General features: G+C 38.5%; 1 protein-coding gene across 1 annotated transcript in view; it reads right to left on the reverse strand.

The window, feature by feature from the left end:
- PPP1R42 (protein phosphatase 1 regulatory subunit 42) overlaps positions 1-18,601 on the reverse strand; it is a 64,992-nt gene extending 46,391 nt beyond the window's left edge. The window contains exons 1-4 of the mRNA XM_023545748.2: positions 18,457-18,601; positions 16,395-16,561; positions 14,142-14,280; positions 10,697-10,813 (exon numbers count right to left, since the gene is read on the reverse strand). Coding sequence (XP_023401516.2) covers positions 10,697-10,813; positions 14,142-14,280; positions 16,395-16,561; positions 18,457-18,585 — 552 coding nt within the window. The 5' untranslated portion in view covers positions 18,586-18,601. The remainder of the gene's footprint in view (positions 1-10,696; positions 10,814-14,141; positions 14,281-16,394; positions 16,562-18,456) is intronic.
- Positions 18,602-19,377: the final 776 nt, after the last annotated feature.

Below are 19,377 nucleotides of genomic sequence, written 5' to 3' on the forward strand. Positions count from 1 at the left end.
TGGAGTTAGTTTTTGTGCATGGTGTGAGGTATGGGTCCTGTTTCATTCCTTTGCAAATGGATATCCAGTTATGCCAGCACCATTTGTTAAAAAGGCTATCTTTTCCCCAATTAATTGACACTGGTCTTTTGTCAAATATCAGCTGCTGATACGTGGATGGATCTATGTCTGGGTTCTCAATTCTGTTCCATTGGTCTATGTGCCTGTTGTTGTACCAGTACCAGGCTGTTTTGACTACTGTGGCTGTATAATAGCTTCTGAAGTCAGGTAAAGTGAGGCCTCCCACTTTCTTCTTCTTTTTCAGTAGTGCTTTGCTTATCCGGGGCTTCTTTCCCTTCCATGTGAAATTGGTGATTTGTTTCTCTATCCCCTTAAAATATGACATTGGAATTTGGATCGGAAGTGCATTAAATGTATAGATGGCTTTTGGTAGAATAGACATTTTTACTATGTTAAGTCTTCCTATCCATGAGCAAGGTATGTTTTTCCACTTAAGTATGTCCTTTTGAATTTCTTGTAGTAGAGCTTTGTAGTTTTCTTTGTATAGGTCTTTTACATCCTTGGTTAAGATTTATTCCTAAGTATCTTATCTTCTTGGGGGCTACTGTGAATGGTATTGATTTGGTTATTTCCTCTTCGATGTTCTTTTTGTTGATGTAGAGGAATCCAAGTGATTTTTGTATGTTTATCTTATAACCTGAGACTCTGCCAAACTCTTCTATTAGTTTCAGTAGTTTTCTGGAGGATTCCTTAGGGTTTTCTGTGTATATAATCATGTCATCTGCAAATAGTGATAACTTTACTTCTTCCTTGTCAATCCGGATACCTTTTATTTCTTTGTCTTGCCTAATTGCCCTGGCTAGGACTTCCAGCACGATGTTGAATAAGAGCGGTGATAAAGGGCATCCTTGTCTGGTTCCCGTTCTCAAGGGAAATGCTTTCAGGTTCTCTCCATTTAGAGTGATATTGGCTGTTGGCTTTGCATAGATGCCCTTTATTATGTTGAGGAATTTTCCTTCAGTTCCTATTTTGGTAAGAGTTTTTATCATAAATGGGTGTTGGACTTTGTCAAATGCCTTATCTGCATCAATTGATAAGATCATGTGGTTTTTGTCTTTTGTTTTATTTATGTGATGGATTACATTAATGGTTTTTCTGATATTAAACCAGCCTTGCATACCTGGTATAAATCCCACTTGATCAGGATGAATTATTTTTTTGATGTGTTGTTGGATTCTATTGGCTAGAATTTTGTTGAGGATTTTTGCATCTATGTTCATGAGGGATATAGGTCTATAATTTTCTTTTTTTGTAATGTCTTTACCTGGTTTTGGTATCAGGGAGATGGTGGCTTCATAGAATGAGTTGGGTAGTATTCCGTCATTTTCTATGCTTTGGAATACCTTCAGAAGTAGTGGTGTTAACTCTTCTCTGAAAGTTTGGTAGAACTCTGCAGTGAAGCCGTCCGGGCCAGAGTTTTTTTTTGTTGGGAGTTTTTTGATTCCCGTTTCAATCTCTTTTTTTGTTATGGGTCTATTTAGTTGTTCTACTTCTGAATGTGTTAGTTTAGGTAGGTAGTGTTTTTCCAGGAGTTCATCCATTTCTTCTAGGTTTTCAAATTTGTTAGAGTACAATTTTTCATAATAATCTGAAATGATTGTTTTAATTTCATTTGGTTCTGTTGTGATGTGGTCCTTCTCGTTTTTTATTCGGGTTATTTGTTTCCTTTCCTGTATTTCTTTAGTCAGTCTAGCCAATGGTTTATCAATTTTGTTAATTTTTTCAAAGAACCAGCTTTTGGCTTTGTTAATTCTTTCAATTGTTTTTCTGTTCTCTAATTCATTTAGTTCAGCTCTAATTTTTATTATTTGTTTTCTTCTGGTGCCTGATGGATTCTTTTGTTGCTCCCTTTCTATTTGTTCAAGTTGTAGGGCCAGTTCTCTGCTTTTGGCTCTTTCTTCTTTTTGTATGTGTGCATTTATTGATATAAATTGGCCTCTGAGCACTGCGTTTGCTGTGTCCCAGAGGTTTTGATAGGAAGTATTTTCATTCTCGTTGCTTTCTATGAATTTCCTTATTCCCTCCTTGATGTCTTCTATAACTCAGTCTTTTTTCAGGAGGGTATTGTTCATTTTCCAAGTATTTGATTTCTTTTCCCTAGTTTTTCTGTTATTGACCTCTAGTTTTATTGCCTTGTGGTCTGAGAAGATGCTTTGTAATATTTCGATGTTTTGGACTCTGCAAAGGTTTGTTTTATGACCTAATATGTGGTCTATTCTAGAGAATGTTCCATGTGCGCTAGAAAAAAAAGTATATTTTGCAGCAGTTGGGTGGAGAGTTCTGTATAAGTCAATGAGGTCAAGTTGGTTGATTGTTGTAATTAGATCTTCCGTGTCTCTATTGAGCTTCTTACTGGATGTCCTGTCCTCCGAAAGTGGTGTGTTGAAGTCTCCTACTATAATTGTGGAGGTATCCATCTCACTTTCCAATTCTGTTAAAATTTGATTTACGTATCTTGCAGCCCTGTCATTGGGTGCATAAATATTTAATATGGTTATGTCTTCCTGATCAATTGTCCCTTTTATCATTATATAGTGTCCTTCTTCTTTATCCTTTGTGGTGGATTTAAGTCTAAAGTCTATTTTGTCAGAAATTAATATTGCTACTCCTCTTCTTTTTTGCTTATTGTTTGCTTGATATACTTTTTTCCATCCTTTGAGTTTTAGTTTGTTTGTGTCTCTAAGTCTAAGGTGTGTCTCTTGTAGGCAGCATATAGATGGATCGTGTTTCTTTATCCAGTCCGTGACTCTCTGTCTCTTTATTGGTGCATTTAGTCCATTTACATTCAGGGTAATTATAGATAAATAAGTTTTTAGTGCTGTCATTTTGATGCCTTTTTATGTGTGTTGTTGACAATTTCATTTTTCCGCATACTTTTTTGTGCTGAGGCGTTTTTCTTAGTAAATTGTGAGATCCTCATTTTCATAGTGTTTGACCTTATGTTAGTTGAGTTGTTACGTTTTTCTTGGCTTTTATCTTGAGTTATAGAGTTGTTATACCTTTTTGTGGTTACCTTATTATTTACCCCTATTTTTCTAAGTAAAAACCTAACTTGTATTGTTCTATATCGCCTTGTATCACTCTCCATATGGCAGTTCAATGCCTCCTGTAGTTAGTCCCTCTTTTTGATTATTGTGATCTTTTACCTATTGACTTCCATGATTCCCTGTTATGTGTATTTTTTTTTTTATTAATCTTAATTTGTTTTTGTGATTTCTCTATTTGAGTTGATATCAGGACGTTCTGTTTTGTGACCTTGTGTTGTGCTGGTATCTGATATTATTGGTTCTCTGACCAAACAATATCCTTTAGTATTTCTTGTAGCTTTGGTTTGGTTTTTGCAAATTCTCTAAACTTGTTTTTATCTGTAAATATCTTAATTTTGCCTTCATATTTCAGAGAGAGTTTTGCTGGATATATGATCCTTGGCTGGCAGTTTTTCTCCTTCAGTGTTCTGTATATGTCGTCCCATTCCTTTCTTGCCTGCATGGTTTCTGCTGAGTAGTCTGAACTTATTCTTATTGATTCTCCCTTGAAGGAAACCTTTCTTTTCTCCCTGGCTGCTTTTAAGATTTTCTGTTTATCTTTGGTTTTGGCAAGTTTGATGATAATATGTCTTGGTGTTTTTCTTTTTGGATCAATCTTAAATGGGGTTCGATGAGCATCTTGGATAGATATCCTTTCGTCTTTCATGATGTCAGGGAAGTTTTGTGTCAGGAGTTCTTCAACTATTTTCTCTGTGTTTTCTGTCCCCCCTCCCTGTTCTGGGACTCCAGTCACCCGCAGGTTATCCTTCTTGATAGAGTCCCACATAATTCTTAGGGTTTCTTCATTTTTTTAAATTCTTTTATCTGATTTTTTTTCAGCAATGTTGGTGTTGATTCCCTGGTCCGCCAGATGTCCCAGTCTGCATTCTAATTGCTCGAGTCTGCTCCTCTGACTTCCTATTGCGTTGTCTAATTCTGTAATTTTATTGTTAATCTTTTGGATTTCTACATGTTGTCTCTGTATGGATTCTTGCAACTTATTAATTTTTCCACTATGTTCTTGAATAATCTTTTTGAGTTCTTCAACAGTTTTATCGGTGTGTTCCTTGGCTTTTTCTGCAGTTATCCTAATTTCATTTGTGATATCATTAAGCATTCTGTAAATTAGTTTTTTATATTCTGTATCTGATAATTCCAAGATTGTATCTTCATTTGGGAAAGATTTTGATTCTTTTGTTTGGGGGGTTGGAGAAGCTGTCATGGTCTGCTTCTTTAAGTGGTTTGATATGGATTGTTGTCTCCGAGCCATCACTGGGAAACTAGTTTTTCCAGAAAATCCGCTAAAAAAAAAAATGCAGTCAGACCCCTATCAGAGTTCTCCCTCTGTCTCAGGCTATTCGGATGTTAATGAAGCCGCCTGGGGAGGGTGGGGGAGGGAACAGAGAGATAGGAGAGTAGCACCTCAGAATATAGCCAGAGTTGCTTGTCTTGCTTGGAATGACTACTATATCTGAGATTCCCGCGGGCGCGTCGCCTATGTGTGCTGGCTGTGTGGAGATTGCCCCCGGGGGGTCTGGCCCGCTGGAGTCACGGTCAGATCCTCCGCTTCCAGCCCCACGCCCAGCGTCAAGGCTCCCCTACTGGGACGGTGCACTCTCGACTCCAAAATCAGTCGCTGCCTCCCGGGGACTTCTCGTCCCTCCAGCCGCGTGGCCGTGCCGCCCCCGCGAACCAGGTAGGCCCCCTCCCGGGGTTAGTTCAGATGGGTGGAGCAGCTCCCCGTGCTTGTGCCGTGACCGAGTGTCCCGGCTGGGACGCTGTTCTCCCCACTCCAATACCAGTCGCTGCCTCCCGGGGACATCTCCTACCGGCTGCGTCCCACGCCGCCCGCGAGACCCGGCTGGGCCCCTTCCCGGGGTTAGTTCAGGGCGGTGGAGCAGCTCTCCGTGTTTATGCCGTACCTGCATCCAGTCCGAATCCCGGCGAGACGGTTCCCCGGCTGGGACGCTGCTCTTCCTGCTCCAAGACCAGTCACTGCCTCCCGGGGACTTCTCCTACCGGCTGCGTCCCACGCCGCTGGCGGAACCGGCTGGTCTCCCTCCCAGGGTTAGTTCAGGGGGGTGGAGCAGCTCTCTGTGCTTGTGCCGTACCTGACTGGTACGCTGGCTCCAGGCTCTGGAAACAATCGCTGCTTCCCCGTATTAGTTCGTTCTCTGTCTCTAAATCTGTGTTTGTTGTTCAGGGTTCGTAGATTGTTATGTATGTGATCAATTCATTTGTTTTTCCGTGTCTTTGTTGTAAGAGGGATCCGAGGTAGCGTCTGCCTAGTCCGCCATCTTGGCTCCGCCCCTTCCCTCAAATTTTTGAAGGCATTATTCTACTGTCTTCCAGATTGAAGAGTCTGATGACTCTGATTACATTTTGATTCCCTATCCTTTGTATTATGATCTCTTTTTCTCTGTAGGAGCCCTTAGGATATTCTCTTTATACTGGGTGTTCTAAAATTTTTAAGGATAGACCTTCGTGTGGGTCATTTTTCATCCAGTGTGCTTGGTACTTGGGAGACCATTTCAATCTGGAAACTTGTCCTTCAGTTCTGAAAATTTTTCTCATATTATTTTAAAATCACCTTTTTTGAGGTATAATTGACACATAAGGAAATACATCCATTTAAATGACCAAACATATACATTCATGTCACAACCATCATAATCAAGATATGGAATATTTCCATAATTCCAAAAGATTCACCCACGCTCCTTTCCAGTCAGTCTCTCCGCATCCCCTGGACCAGGCAACCATTGATCTGCTATCTATTAACATATGCATTCGGTTTTACTTTCTAAGAGTTTCATACAAATGGAATCATATAGTATGTACATTTTTGTGTCTGAGTTATTTCACTCAGCATAATGTTTTTGAAGTTGTCCAAGTTTTTGTGTGCATCAGTAGTTTGTTCCTTTTTATTGCTGAGTAGTATTCCACTATATGGATTATCACAGTTTACTTAGCCATTCTCCAGTTGCGGGAAACTTGATTGGTTCCCAAATTACAGATAAAGCCACCATATACATTTGTGTGCAGGTTTTTGTATGAACATACATTTTCATTTCACTTGGGTAGATACGTAGGGCTGAAATGGCTGTGTCATATGGTGAGTGCATGTTAAGTTCACAAGAAACTGTCAAACTGTTTTCCAAAGAGGTTGTATTATTTCACATTTCCCTCAGCAATGGATGGAAGTTCCAGTTCCTCCACATCCTCATCAACAATAGTTATTGTCAGTCTCTTTAATTCTAACCATTCTAGTGGGTGCGTAATGGTATCACGTTTGGTTTTATTTGCATTTCCCTGATGAATAATGAGCATCTTTTCCCGTGCTTATTGACCATTCATATGTTCTCTGTAAAGTCTCTGTTGAAATCGTTTGCCCATTTTTAAATGGGGTTGTTTGTCTTATTATAGATTTGTAAAAGTTCTTTATATATTCTGAATACAAATTGCTTTTCAGATACATGTATTGCTAGTATTTTTTCTCTGTCTCTGGCTTACCTTTTTATTTTCTTTTGTTGCACTTTAGATGAAGGTTTACAGAACTAGTTTCTCATTAAACAGTACACATGTTGGTTTATGACACTGGTTAATGACCCCACAACATGTCAACACTCTCCCTTCTCAACTTTGGGTCCCCTATTACCAGCTTTCCTGTTTCCTCCTGCCTTCTAGTCCCTGTCCCAGGGCTGGTGTGCCCCCTTAGTCTTGTTTTATGGGCCTGTCCAATTTTTGACTGAAGGGTGAACCTCAGGAGTGACCTCATTACTGAGCTGAAAGGGTGTCTGGGGGCCATACTCTCAGGGTCCAGTCTCTATCAGGCCGGCAAGTCTGGTATTTCTTTTTGAGTTGGAATTTGGTTCTACATTTTTTCTCCAGCTCTGTCCAGGACCCTCTATTGTGATCCCTATCAGAGCAGTCAGTGGTGGTAGCTGGGCACCATCTAGTTGTACCAGACTCAGTCTGGTGGAGGCTGTAGTAGATGTGGTCCATTAGTCCTTTACTAATCTTTCCCTTTTATCTTTAGTTTTCTTCATTCTTCCTTGCTCCCAAAGGGGTGAGTCCAGTGGAGTATCCTAGATGGCTGCTCACAGGCTTTTAAGACCCCAGATGCTACTCACCACAGTAGAATGTAGAACATTTTCTTTATAAACTATGTTATGTCTGGCTTTTCATTAATGATATCTTTCAAAGAGCAAAAGTTTTAAATTTTGATGAAGTACAGTTTATCAAATTTTTATAGATCATGCTTTTTGTGTTCTTTTAAAGAAAACTTTTCCAATCTGTTCTTTTTCCTAAAAGTTTTATATTTTAGCATTTAAATTTACACATAACACATTTTGAGTAATTTTTTGTGTATGAGGTGAAGGATCAAGGTTTGCTTTTTTAATTTAGATATCCAGTTGTTCTACCACCATGTTTTGAAAGGCTGTCCTTTCCTCATTGAATTATCTTAGAACTTTTGTCAAAAATCAATTGACCATATATGTATGTAAAGTTACAATAATCAAGAAATGAACAACACTGTTTTGATTATTGTAACTTTAAAGTTGTAAAATCAGGTAGGGTAATTTCTCCAACTTTATTCTTCTTTATCAATATTTTTTGGGTATTCTAGGCCATTTGTATTCCCATATAAATTTTAGAATCACCTTGTCAGTTAAAAAATTCTGCTGGGATTTTGATTGGGATTGTGTTGAATTTATAGCTCAATTTGGAGGGAATAAACACTTAACAATATAGAGTCCTTTGATCCATGAACATGGTATAGCTCTCCATTTCTTTAGGTCTTTTTTAATTTCTTTCAACAATTTTGTAGTTTTTCACTGTACAGCTCTTGCACGTATTTTCTTAAAATTATCTATTAAGTATTTCATGTTTCTTGATGAAATTGCAAACAGTATTTTTAAAAATCTCATTTTCCAGCTGTTCATTTGCTAGTGTGAGAATACAATTGATCCTTGTCCTCGGGACTCTACCACAATGAACCAGCCTGTTTTTGTTTCTTGGACACTCCAAGCTCCCTTCAGCCTCTGAACTTTTGTATCTGCTGTTCCTCTTGCCTGGCATGTTCTTTACCTAGCTCTTTTCACAGCTTGCTTCTTTCTTGTCCTTCAGATCTCAGTGTAAATGCCATCTTTTCACAGCCCTTTTTTGATAACCTGATCTAAAATATTCACTGACCCTTCTACATTATGTCATTCTATTTATTTCCTTCACAACACTTTTCATAATGTTCCTTATTTATTTTCTGACCTTTTCCTCTCCTTTCCCACTGTAATATAAGTTCCTTGAGGGCAGAAGTCCTGTCTGTCTTATTTATTGTGGCATCCCCAATGCCTACAACTTGTATCTTCAAGGGCCTAGAACAGTTCCTGGCACACAGAATATAATAAATGTACTTATTATATTTTTTAATAGACTAACTTGATGGGGAGGTGTCAAGAAATGCTTCTCAAAGGAGGTGACACCAAGTTCAGTCTTAAAAAATGAAGAAGATTTGGTTATTTAGGCATCAATTCCTAGACTGAATAATCAGCAGTAATCAGGGTTATTTATCCTAGTTGTCTATATACCTGGTTAGGTATTTATAATGGTTATGCAGCACTACAGTGACCTAAGAAGTTATCACTGTAGACAAAATAGCTTGATCTTAAAATCACAGAGAAAAAACTTCCTTTGGGATCATTAGGAGGCTAGCAGTTTTGTCCTGCTATCAAACTCCCTTTTTCTGTTCAAAGTATAATGAAAAAAGATATTCAAAGTAATAGCAGTAAACTGAAATAAATCTTGGTAGTTATAATAATTAACAACTAACCAAATTTTTCAAGATATATTCATATATTCACCACTCATTACTGAATATCTGTTTTCCAAATATATTGCTTAGAAGCTAGGCTCACAAAAACACTTCGGAAAAATACTTATCTTACACTTGGATAATTGATCGAAACTGATTCCAATTTGGGAGACGGGAAATCTTCACCATTCTCTCCCCAGGGAATGTACACTTATGTGCTTGGCTACTCCATTCCCAGGTCCTAGGCGTTCTCTACTCAGAGCAAAGACCTATACTCCAGGCTTTGTCATTTTGAAGAGGATCACATATACAGTATTTCTGATACAAGACCCCCTATTCTATCACAAAATCATATCGTGGCTACAAATACTACAAAATTTCAGGACAATTAAATATTCTGATATTGAATACATAATGTACAGTGATAAAAATCTAGAACACTCTAAAAATTTAAATATGTTTGAATTGAGAATTTATCTCTTGAACTCCTTACATGCTTCATGTTGTAAGTTGAAACAACTAATCGACTTGAGCTTTCTTATGGTTTTTATTTTAAACATATGCCTTGTTTGTTTAATTGCATTTTGAATATTTTGAGGAATTCATCATACTAGAATATGTATACCAAAAAAACCAAAACCAAACCCGTTGCTGTTGAGTCAACTCTGACTGATAGCAACTCTATAAGACAGAGTGTAACTGCCTCATAGGGTTTCCAAAGAGTGGCTGGTAGATTTGAACTGTCGACCTTTAGGGTTAGCAGCCAAACTCTTAACCATTGTGCCACTAGGGCTCCGGAATATGTATATATTTATTTAATTATATTAATAAATATAATTTATATTTACTTATTTGTATAATTATCTATTGCTTACAGCAGTCATAGGTCTGAATTTGGAAAGAAGGCCAGGGATAGCATTTTTTTAGGATCAGTGGAAGATTGTCTGGAAGTACTTCTGAAAACAAGAGCTCTGTTTATGGGGAAAGGGAGCCCATTTTTCCTCCCCTATCCCCCACCTAAAGAAATTATAGCACAGTCCATCCCATTGCTAAACCAGAAACTACAAGACCATGGCAAGATTCAGCTCACAGATGACTGTCTCCAGGAAGCCTTCCTTATCTCCAGCTGAGTTAGGGCTATCACCAATCCTAAAAACCAAACCCGTTGCTGTCGAGTTATAGCACTTAAGAAAACAGAATCACATTGTAGCCTCATTACTTGTTGACTGTGGGTTCCTTGAGGCCAAGGACTATCTTTCCCTCCTCTGTTCTATATCACATAGTATAATACCTGACAAATATGTAGGTATCCAGTGCATATTTGAATGCATAAATAATTGAATGAATATGGCGTGATATAATATAGGTAGTGAAAATTAGGATAAGTTCAAGATCCAGAGTACTTCTCAAATAGTAGCAGCCAGGAGAGAGTTCAATGCTAGTCACAGTTATTAGAAACTCATTCATTGGGAGATAAGAGTTAAGGGGCAAGAAATTTAATCTCTAGAGAAAATGTTTGATGCAAAAATCATACAGAAAGGAAAAAAGCATGTGTTTCCTCTCAGAGGAACTTTTTTCTGTTGATGAGGAATGGATGCATTGGGGTATGGAGGAGAAAGCCAGGCAAGGGGGCAGAAATACTCAAATAAATATACTCAGAAGTGGAGATTCGTAAGGTAGTTACAGAACAAATCCAGAGTAGTTTTTAAGGTGATACATTTTATAGATACTTTAAAACATAAGTTTATATCCATGAAAATTTTATGTAAATATTATAAAATTAATTTTTTTACAGTACCTTCACATGCAAAAGTCGGTTGTCAACTGCTATGAGCTGATTAAGATTCTCCAGCATTTCTAAGTCTCTTATGTCATCAATATTATTATTGCTGATATTCAATATAGAGAGGGATTTCTGTAAGAAAAATAACTAAATTAGCATATTAAAGTGTCTTTTTAAATATATATTTTTTTAATAGAACTAAACTCATTGCAGTCAAGTTGATTTAGACCCATGGTGACCCTATGTACATTGTTATCGTTGTTGTTAGGTGCCGTTGAGTTGGTCCAACTCATAGCGACCCTGTGTACAGCAGAGTGAAACACTGCCTGATCCTGTACCATCCTCACAAATTGTTGTTATGTTTGAGTCCATTGTTGCAGTGACTGTGTCAATCCATCTCACTGAGGGTCTCCCTTTTTTTCGCTGACCTTCTACCTTACCACACATGGTGTCCTTCTCCAGGGACTGGTCCTTCCTCATAACATGTCCAAAGTGCATGAGACAAAATCTCGCCATCCTCGCTTCCAAGGAGCACTCTGTACTTCTTCCAGGACAGACCTGTTCATTCTTCTGGCAGTCCATGGGATATTTAGTAGTCTTCAACAACACCATTATTCAAAGGCATCAGTTCTTCAATCTTCCTTATTCATTGTCTGCTTTCCCATGCACAGGAGGCAACTGAAAATGTCTTGGCTTGGATCATGTACACCTTAGTCTTCAAAGTGATATCTTTGCTTTTCAACCCTTTAAAGAGGTATTTTGCAGCATATTTGCCCAATGTAATATGTCGTTTAGTTTCTTGACTGCTGCTACCATTGGCATTGATTGCTAATCCAAGTAAAATGAAATCCTTGACAACTTCAATATTTTCTCTGTGTGTCATGATGTTGCTTACTGGTCCAGGTATTAGGATTTTTGTTTTCTTTATGTTGAGGTGTAATTCATACTGAAGGCTGTGGTCTTTGATCTTCATCAGTAAGTACTTCAAGTTCTCTTCATTTTCAGCAAGCAAGGTTGTATCATCCGCATATTGCAGGTTGTTAATGAGTCTTCCTCCAATCCTGATGCCAAGTTCTTCTTCATATAGTCGAGGTTCTCAGAGTGTTTGCTCAGCATACAAATTTAATAAGTATGGTGAATGAATACAACCCTGATGTACACCTTTCCTGGTATTAAACCAGATGGTATCCCCTTGTTCTGTTTGAATGACTGCCTCTTTGTTTATGTACAAGCTCCGCATGTGCATAATTAAGTGTTCTACAATTCCCATTCTTTGCAATGTTATCTATAATTTGTTATGATCCACACAGTTCCTGACAAATTGATTCTGACTCATGGTATCCCCCTGTGTGTCAGAGTAGAAGTGTGCTCCATAGGGTTTTCAGTGGCTGATTTTTTGGAAGCAGATTGCCAGGCCTTTCTTCCAAGGTGCCTCTGGGCATACTTGAACTTCCAACCTTTTGGTTAGCAGCTGAGTGCTTTTAGTGCTTGCACCACCTACGGCATTTATTTCTACTGCCCCCAAATTGAAGCCAGCCTATCTGTTGTGCACTGAATTACTTAATATGGCCATTTTACCCATGCATGCTCTTGTACCTCCCATACAGTGATTGGGTGGGACTAAGCAGATAAGGTGCTTGTGGCCCACCAAGGGGATTGAACAGCATTACTAATAATGCAAATAAGGTGCATGGAACCCCTGTGCGGGTGAGAACCCTAACAAGGGGATTGGTTAGTTTTGCCATCCTGCTAGGCTTAAAAAGAGAGCCAATCCCAGAGTGAGGAGTGGACCTCACTACCATCAAGAAAGAAGAGCCAGGAGTGGAGCATATCTTTTGGACCCAGGGTCCCTGCTTTGAGACCCTCCTAGACCCAGGAGACAGAGAGAGAGAGCTGTAACACCAGAGACGGCACAAGATGATGAGAAGCAGTGGCAGAGAAATGGTAGCAGCAGAACCATAAGCCTGGCTCGAGACAGTGTGGTGGACTTTCTAGCCCATGGACTGAAGTGGTTACAGTGGGCATGCCAACCCATGGAGTGAGAGAGCTGAGAGCCTTCAGGCAGGAAGTTTGCTGGCAGAGTGGGGTGGCCTCTGGGCGCTTACCCCTGGACCTGAGGAGGTTTCTAACACCTGCCTGAGTAGGGCAGAGGCCAGGCCTGAATAGGACCAAGGGTCCAGGGACAGAAGAGGAGGCCTGTCCTGGGGGTCCAAGAGGACCCTGTCCTCAGGGGCCTGAGAGGAGCCTGTCTTCAGGGGGATGAGAGGAGCCCTGCATTACTAAGAGTAGCTGAGAAGGCTGTCCTGCACTGAAGAAGGGAGACTTTGCCTACATGCTTCCGGATCCTGATCCCAAGTTGTAGTCTGTTGATCTTGATCCCAAGTTGTAACCTGTTACTTCCCTAATAAACCCCATAATCATATTGTCTGTGAGTTCTGTGTGGCCATTGCAATGAATTATCAAACCCAGCAAAAACGTAGAGTGCAATGAGAGGGATGGCTGGTGTCAGAACTGGTAAAAAGGTTGGAGGGTGGAGGTATGTTTGACCTCCACCTCATAGGAATCAGTGCTGGGCTGATGTTGATCTTGATTCTCTCTCCTGCCTCTTGTGAAGTTAGTCAAGGTCAAATGCTGCTGCACCATTTTTACAATATCCCAACAAATCCCCTATCCTGAGGATTAGCAAGTACCTCAGTGGTACCCTCTAACTTCTCAAGTCATTGTGGGACCTCTGTATGAGGTGACTGGTTGTTAGATGACACAGTTACTTATGTCACTCTTGAACCCAGTGCTCTCAGACCTACGTGGTTCTGATGAGGCAGAGTCCTTTGTAGCATAACCTACAATCCAATCAGAATCCAGGAAGAAAGTGTCTTATTATATTAATGGCTCTCTGTTATTGTGTGCCCTTGAGTCATAGCAACCCAATCTGACAGAGTAGAACTGCCCCATAGGGTTTTCTAGGCTGTGATCTTTATGGAAGCAGATCATCAGGCCTTTCTTCCCTCGGGGTGGCTGGTAGGTTTGAACTGCTCACCTTTAGGTTAGCAGCCAAGCGCTTAACCATTTTGCCATCAGGGCTCCTTTGATGGCTGTCTAGGTGGTTTAAAAGTCATCAGATAATTGGGCGCTCCTCTTTCCTTAGGCTTTTCCCTACAATTTTAAATTGATAACCATCAAGGCCCAAATTGTGAATGAATTAACATCTGTATTAGAACTTCATAGTTTATGTAACCTTTTCACATCCTTCATTTGATCCTTCAGTTATCCCGACTTTATAGATGCTGAGTCTCTGAAAAATTATGTGGGAAAAGTTAGCTTTATCCCTTAAATAAATTCTCATCTGGCCATAATACACATGCAGAGTATTTATAATGTCCAAATACACTTCACCATTTTCCTTTTCCATTATAGCATGTTATCACTATATTCCTTGTCAAAATACTTAAATGGTCCTTACTGCCAGAGAATAGAGAGTCCTTGGATCAAACAGAAGTTTTTCTCCTAGTGGAAGCCTCTGACTCTCAACATGAAGCTCTCTTAGTTCTTCTAATCCTTCTAAACCTTCTATGACAGCAATGTAATTGCCACCCAGATACCTGCAAAACAAAGACGTAATTCTAAATAAACATTTTTGAGGACGTAAACATGATAAAAACGTAATGATAAAAGCCATTGTGCTATGCTAAATTTATACATGCAGAATGTTGTTTAACTGAATTCATGAGAAGTTCATCTAAATGACCAATTTATTCTTACATGCTATTTAATCTAAGAAACAAGTTAAAAATTTTTTTTTTTAAGTAAGAGAATTGAAATGGTCCTTATTAAACTCCGTATTGCTGTTAGGTGCCGTTGAGTCGGTTCCCACTCATAGCGACCCTATGCACAACAGAACGAAACACGGCCTGGTCCTGCGGCATCCTTATAATCCTTGTTATCCTTGTTATGCTTGAGCTCATTGTTGCAGCCACTGTGTCTGTCCATCTCGTTAAGGGTCTTCCTCTTTTCCACTGACCCTGTACTTTACCAAGCACGATGTCCTTCTCCAGGGACTGATCCCTCCTGACAACACGTCCAAAGTATGTAAGACGCAGTCTCGCCATCCTTGCTTCTAAGGAGCATTCTGGTTGTACTTCTTCCAAGACAGATTTGTTCGTTCTTTTGGCAGTCCATGGTATATTCAATATTCTTCGCCAACACCACAATTCAAAGGCGTCAGTTCTTCTTATGGTCTTCCTTATTCATTGTCCAGCTTTCACATGCATATGATGTGATTGAAAACACCATGGCCTGAGTCAGGCACACCTTAGTCTTCAAGGTGACATCTTTGCTTTTCAACACTTTAGAGAAGTCCTTTGCAGTGGATTTGCCCAATGCAATGCACCTTTTGATTTCTTGACTGCTGGTTCCATGGGTTTTGATTCCGAATCCAAGTAAAATGAAATCCTTGACAACTTCAGTCTTTTCCCCATTTATCACAATGTGGCTTATTGGTCCAGTTGTGAGGATTTTTTAAACTCTGTATCAAACCAGAAAACCAAACCCATTGCTTTTGAGTCAATTCCTACTCATAGTGACCCTGTTGGACAGAATAGAACTGCCCCATAGGGTTTCCAAGGAGTGCCTGGTGGACTCAACCTACTGACCTTTTGGTTAGCAGCTGAACTCTTAACCACTGTGCCACCAAGGTTTCCATAAGTCTTTTTCAGTGATTCCCAAATGTTGGGATGCATAAGAATCACCTGGGTTGTAGGTTTAAAAATGCATATTTCCGAACTTAACCCACAGAGATTCCAACTTGCAGGTCAAGGTTGGAATGTAGTAATCTGCATTTTGAATAAGCTTTGCCAACCCTACTCTCATCTCCCCATTCTGAGGCCTTTGACCTACTTTTTTTAAGAAGCACTGATAGTTCTTCCAATTTGGGGAAATTGGATCCAGCAGTTTTCATTGTCTAGTAACAATCATTAAAAACAAAAACAAAAAACCCATTGCTGTCGAGTCAATTCTGACTCACGGTGACCCTATAGGACAGAGTAGAACTGCCCCATAGGATTTCCAAGGTTGTAATCTTTATGGAAGCAGACTGTCATATCTCTCCAGTGGGGTAGCTGGTGGGTTCGAACTGCTGATCTTTCACCGCAGCATCAGGGCTCCTCAATAGGGAGTAAATGCCTTTTAAAATAAAATCTACATCAACATTATTACCTCTACAACCCTGTCCTTTGAGACATTACCTCCTGAAAGGCACAGAACTCATCTAGGTTCCACAGGACTTTTTCACCAGGTGAGCCTAAGTGAGAATATTTTATGTGTCCTTAAAGGGTCACTCTGAGTTGGAATCAATTCCACAGCAACGGGTTCGTGGGTTTTTTTATGAGTAGAAATTAACTCAACAGCACCTAACAATTACAACAACAAGCCCTTAAGACAACTCACCTACCAGCAAAAGAAAGTTATCAGGCTTAATAAAACTATTGAGTATTAAGTGTGAAACAATTTATTTTGTACTGGTAATAGTTTTCAATAGTACAAGAGAATAAATAAAAACTGAGGACTGTCCCACAAAACCCATGTGAGAATCAGACGCTATTTTATACTCAGTTTATGTTTGGAACTTAATGCACATAATAGAAATGCTTGTGTGCATAAAATATAAGTACTGTAATGATGGCAAACATTTACATCACTTAAAAATAAAAGCACTTACAGTTTTTCCAGTTTCTTTAATGATCTGAGGTTCTCTAAACATGAAATACAGTTGTTTTGTAGGTACAGATGAGTCAGATTTGTGGCAAAATTCAAGTTAGTGATTTGACTAATCCGGTTATCATATAAATATAAAACGCTAAGATTTTTGCAAAGAGAGAGATCTTCCTAAAAGGAAAACAGAAACAAGTCACATTTAATTTCCCCCGAAAACTTTTGTTTTTAAGAAAGTTTTTCACTTGCTCATTCTGCAGATATGTAAAAGAACAGCATTTCTCTGTACTTAGCACAGTCAAAACAAAACTATAGAATGATAACAAAATAGCTCTAAGACTTTGTGTTATGTAATTATATTTTAAAAAATGTATTTGTTAAAAATGATTTTCGCAGTGCAAACTATTCTCCTTAGAAGCAATCAGGGTCTTCTGGAAGTTGTAGCATTTAGCAAATTATTGCTCCAGTGTTATGAATCTAGGCTTAATCTTTCTGTAGAATTGGAAAAAACTGTCTTGGTTTATAATACTGAAAAATTGGAAGTCATCTAAATGTTCAAGAATAATGGATTGACAAAGAAACTATGATATTGCTATAGAAGGGAATACCACACTACCATTAAATATTTAGTTTCTTTAGTAATATCTTATGGACTCCATAATACATAATTACGTGGAAACAGTACACTATGACCCACTATTGTAAAATTATGTGCAAACATGCCTCGAAAAAAGACTGGAAGGACGTCACTTAAATTTTAATAACGATTATCTCTGCATGGTAGGATTACAGGTTAATTTCTTTTTATTCGTTTTATACAAATGCACACCACTTACTTTTAAAGTAAGAAAATAAAGGCATTTTAAAAAGGCTGTCACTTCTAGTGTGGTGGTAGAGTAAGCCTAGAGTAGTAGGCAGGAGGTAGAGTGCTGCTCAGAAATACTCAGCCTTCATTAAGCTAACATGATCTTTTAAAATACAGTCACAGCTTGGGAAATTTAAGTTTACAAGTTTTTCGTTCTTTGATGTGAATTACTTTAGCCAGTTTGCTTTCTTCCTAGCAAACGTCATCCACACTGAAGGAGGACTGATTAACTGAGGCATTAAATGGGGCTCTTGGCATAAAGAAGTCTATTTGGTATGATGAGGTGGAGAGCTCTGAATAACAAGACAGACACTAGAGTTTGGGCATCTGGATTCACAGGGAGAAGGATCACCAGGAAATTGAGGAGGTACCTAGAATGGCAGTTGGGTAGGCTCTCTGCAAAAACCAAACATTCTGTAATGGTCAATTTTACCTGGTGCTTTGGTGTTTCATTCATTCATTGAATAAGTATCTATTAAGCTCTTAACATGAGTCAGGCACCGTATTGGATGGGGGATTTAGAGTGACGTGAATGAAACAGGCATGATACCTGCTCTCAAGCAGCCTACAGTCGTCCCTGTTTCCAAGAAAATTTCTCTCACTGATAGACTTTAAATTTTAACGTAGTCATTGGATACAAGTACGAAGGGTTATTGCAGCCTTTAAAATTTTCCAAATTAAAGCCAAGGATTAGCTTAGCACTGAGAAAACATAGTTTCGGAGTATATCCAAATAATCGGATATAGCTAATCCATATAATATGTATGTATATAACCAGTTAAATTATGTGTGAAAAAGCTATCACTGTTAAACTTTGAAATATAGTACTCACATAGATTAATTCTTAACATTTTGATATGTAAAAAATACATTCATATTCCAAGGTTTTGGAATAATACAAAAGTAATTATCTTTGAAATTATTTTACAAAGTATAATTTCAAATTTAGTATTTTAGGGGAACAGTAATGTATATTTTTAACATAGATATTTAAAAATTTCAATGGTATATTTTCTAGACTAAATTTTAATAATAGTTTAATATCACAAAAAGGAAATTAAAATGAAAATACAAATCCAAACTTACTAGTTAAAATGTAGCTATAAGTAAAATCAAAATGTAGTTAATAAGGTATGCCTTCACATCAATTTCTGAATTTTACATTGCTAATTATATGAAAATGGGAGATATTTAGAATTCTTACAATTGCATCTATATTTTTATCTGAAAAATTTATATGAGTTATTTTCTTCAGGTACTGTGAAATAGTTTCTTCTTTTCGGGGCTTAAAATTGCTGGTTTTGGCAATTAGATCCACGGTCAGTCGAACCATGATTCTCCTATAAATCAAAACCGCAGCAATGGATCTGTTCTGACACCATGTCAAGAAGCGGGTTTAGGTATGGTTTATCCCCAACTTTCTAGAAATTAAAGAAAAAAAGGAGTATTATGATATCACATAGTAATTTAGGAAAAATTATTTTGACTTTTAAATTTTCTTATATAAAACTACTTATAAACTAGTTTACAGACTTTTTAGGAACATTTAAATATTGTCATGGATTGAACTGTGTCCCCCAGAAATATGTATCAATTTGGTTAGGCCATGATTCCCAGTATTGTGTGGTCGTCCTCCATTTTGTGATTGATGTAATTGTGCTATGTGTTGTAAATCCTAATCTCTGCATGTGTTCCATGAGGCATTATTAGATTATGTTAAAGAGGATTAGGGTGGGATGTAACACCCTTAGGACACATTCCTGATCTGAAGTAAAAGAAGTTTCCCTAGGGTGTGGTCTGCATCACCTTTCAAGAGATAAAAGGAAAGGGAAGTGAGCAGAGAGTGGGGGACCTCATGCCACCAAGAAAGCCATGCTGAGAGCAGAATATCCTTTAGACCCAAAGTTCCTGTGCAGAGAAGCTCCTAGACCAGGGGAAGATTGATGACAAGGACCTTCCTCCAGAACCAACAGAGGAAGCCCTCCGCTAAAGCTTCTGCCCTGAATTTGGACTTGTAGCCTACTAGACTGTGAGAGAATAAACTTCTGTTTGTTAAAGCCATCCACTTGTGGTATTTCTGTTATGGCAGCACTAGATGACTAAGGTTTTTTCTAAGTCTATAGAC

The sequence above is a fragment of the Loxodonta africana genome, chromosome 14 (assembly GCF_030014295.1).
Source record: "Loxodonta africana isolate mLoxAfr1 chromosome 14, mLoxAfr1.hap2, whole genome shotgun sequence".
Classification (NCBI taxonomy): Eukaryota; Metazoa; Chordata; class Mammalia; order Proboscidea; family Elephantidae; genus Loxodonta; species Loxodonta africana.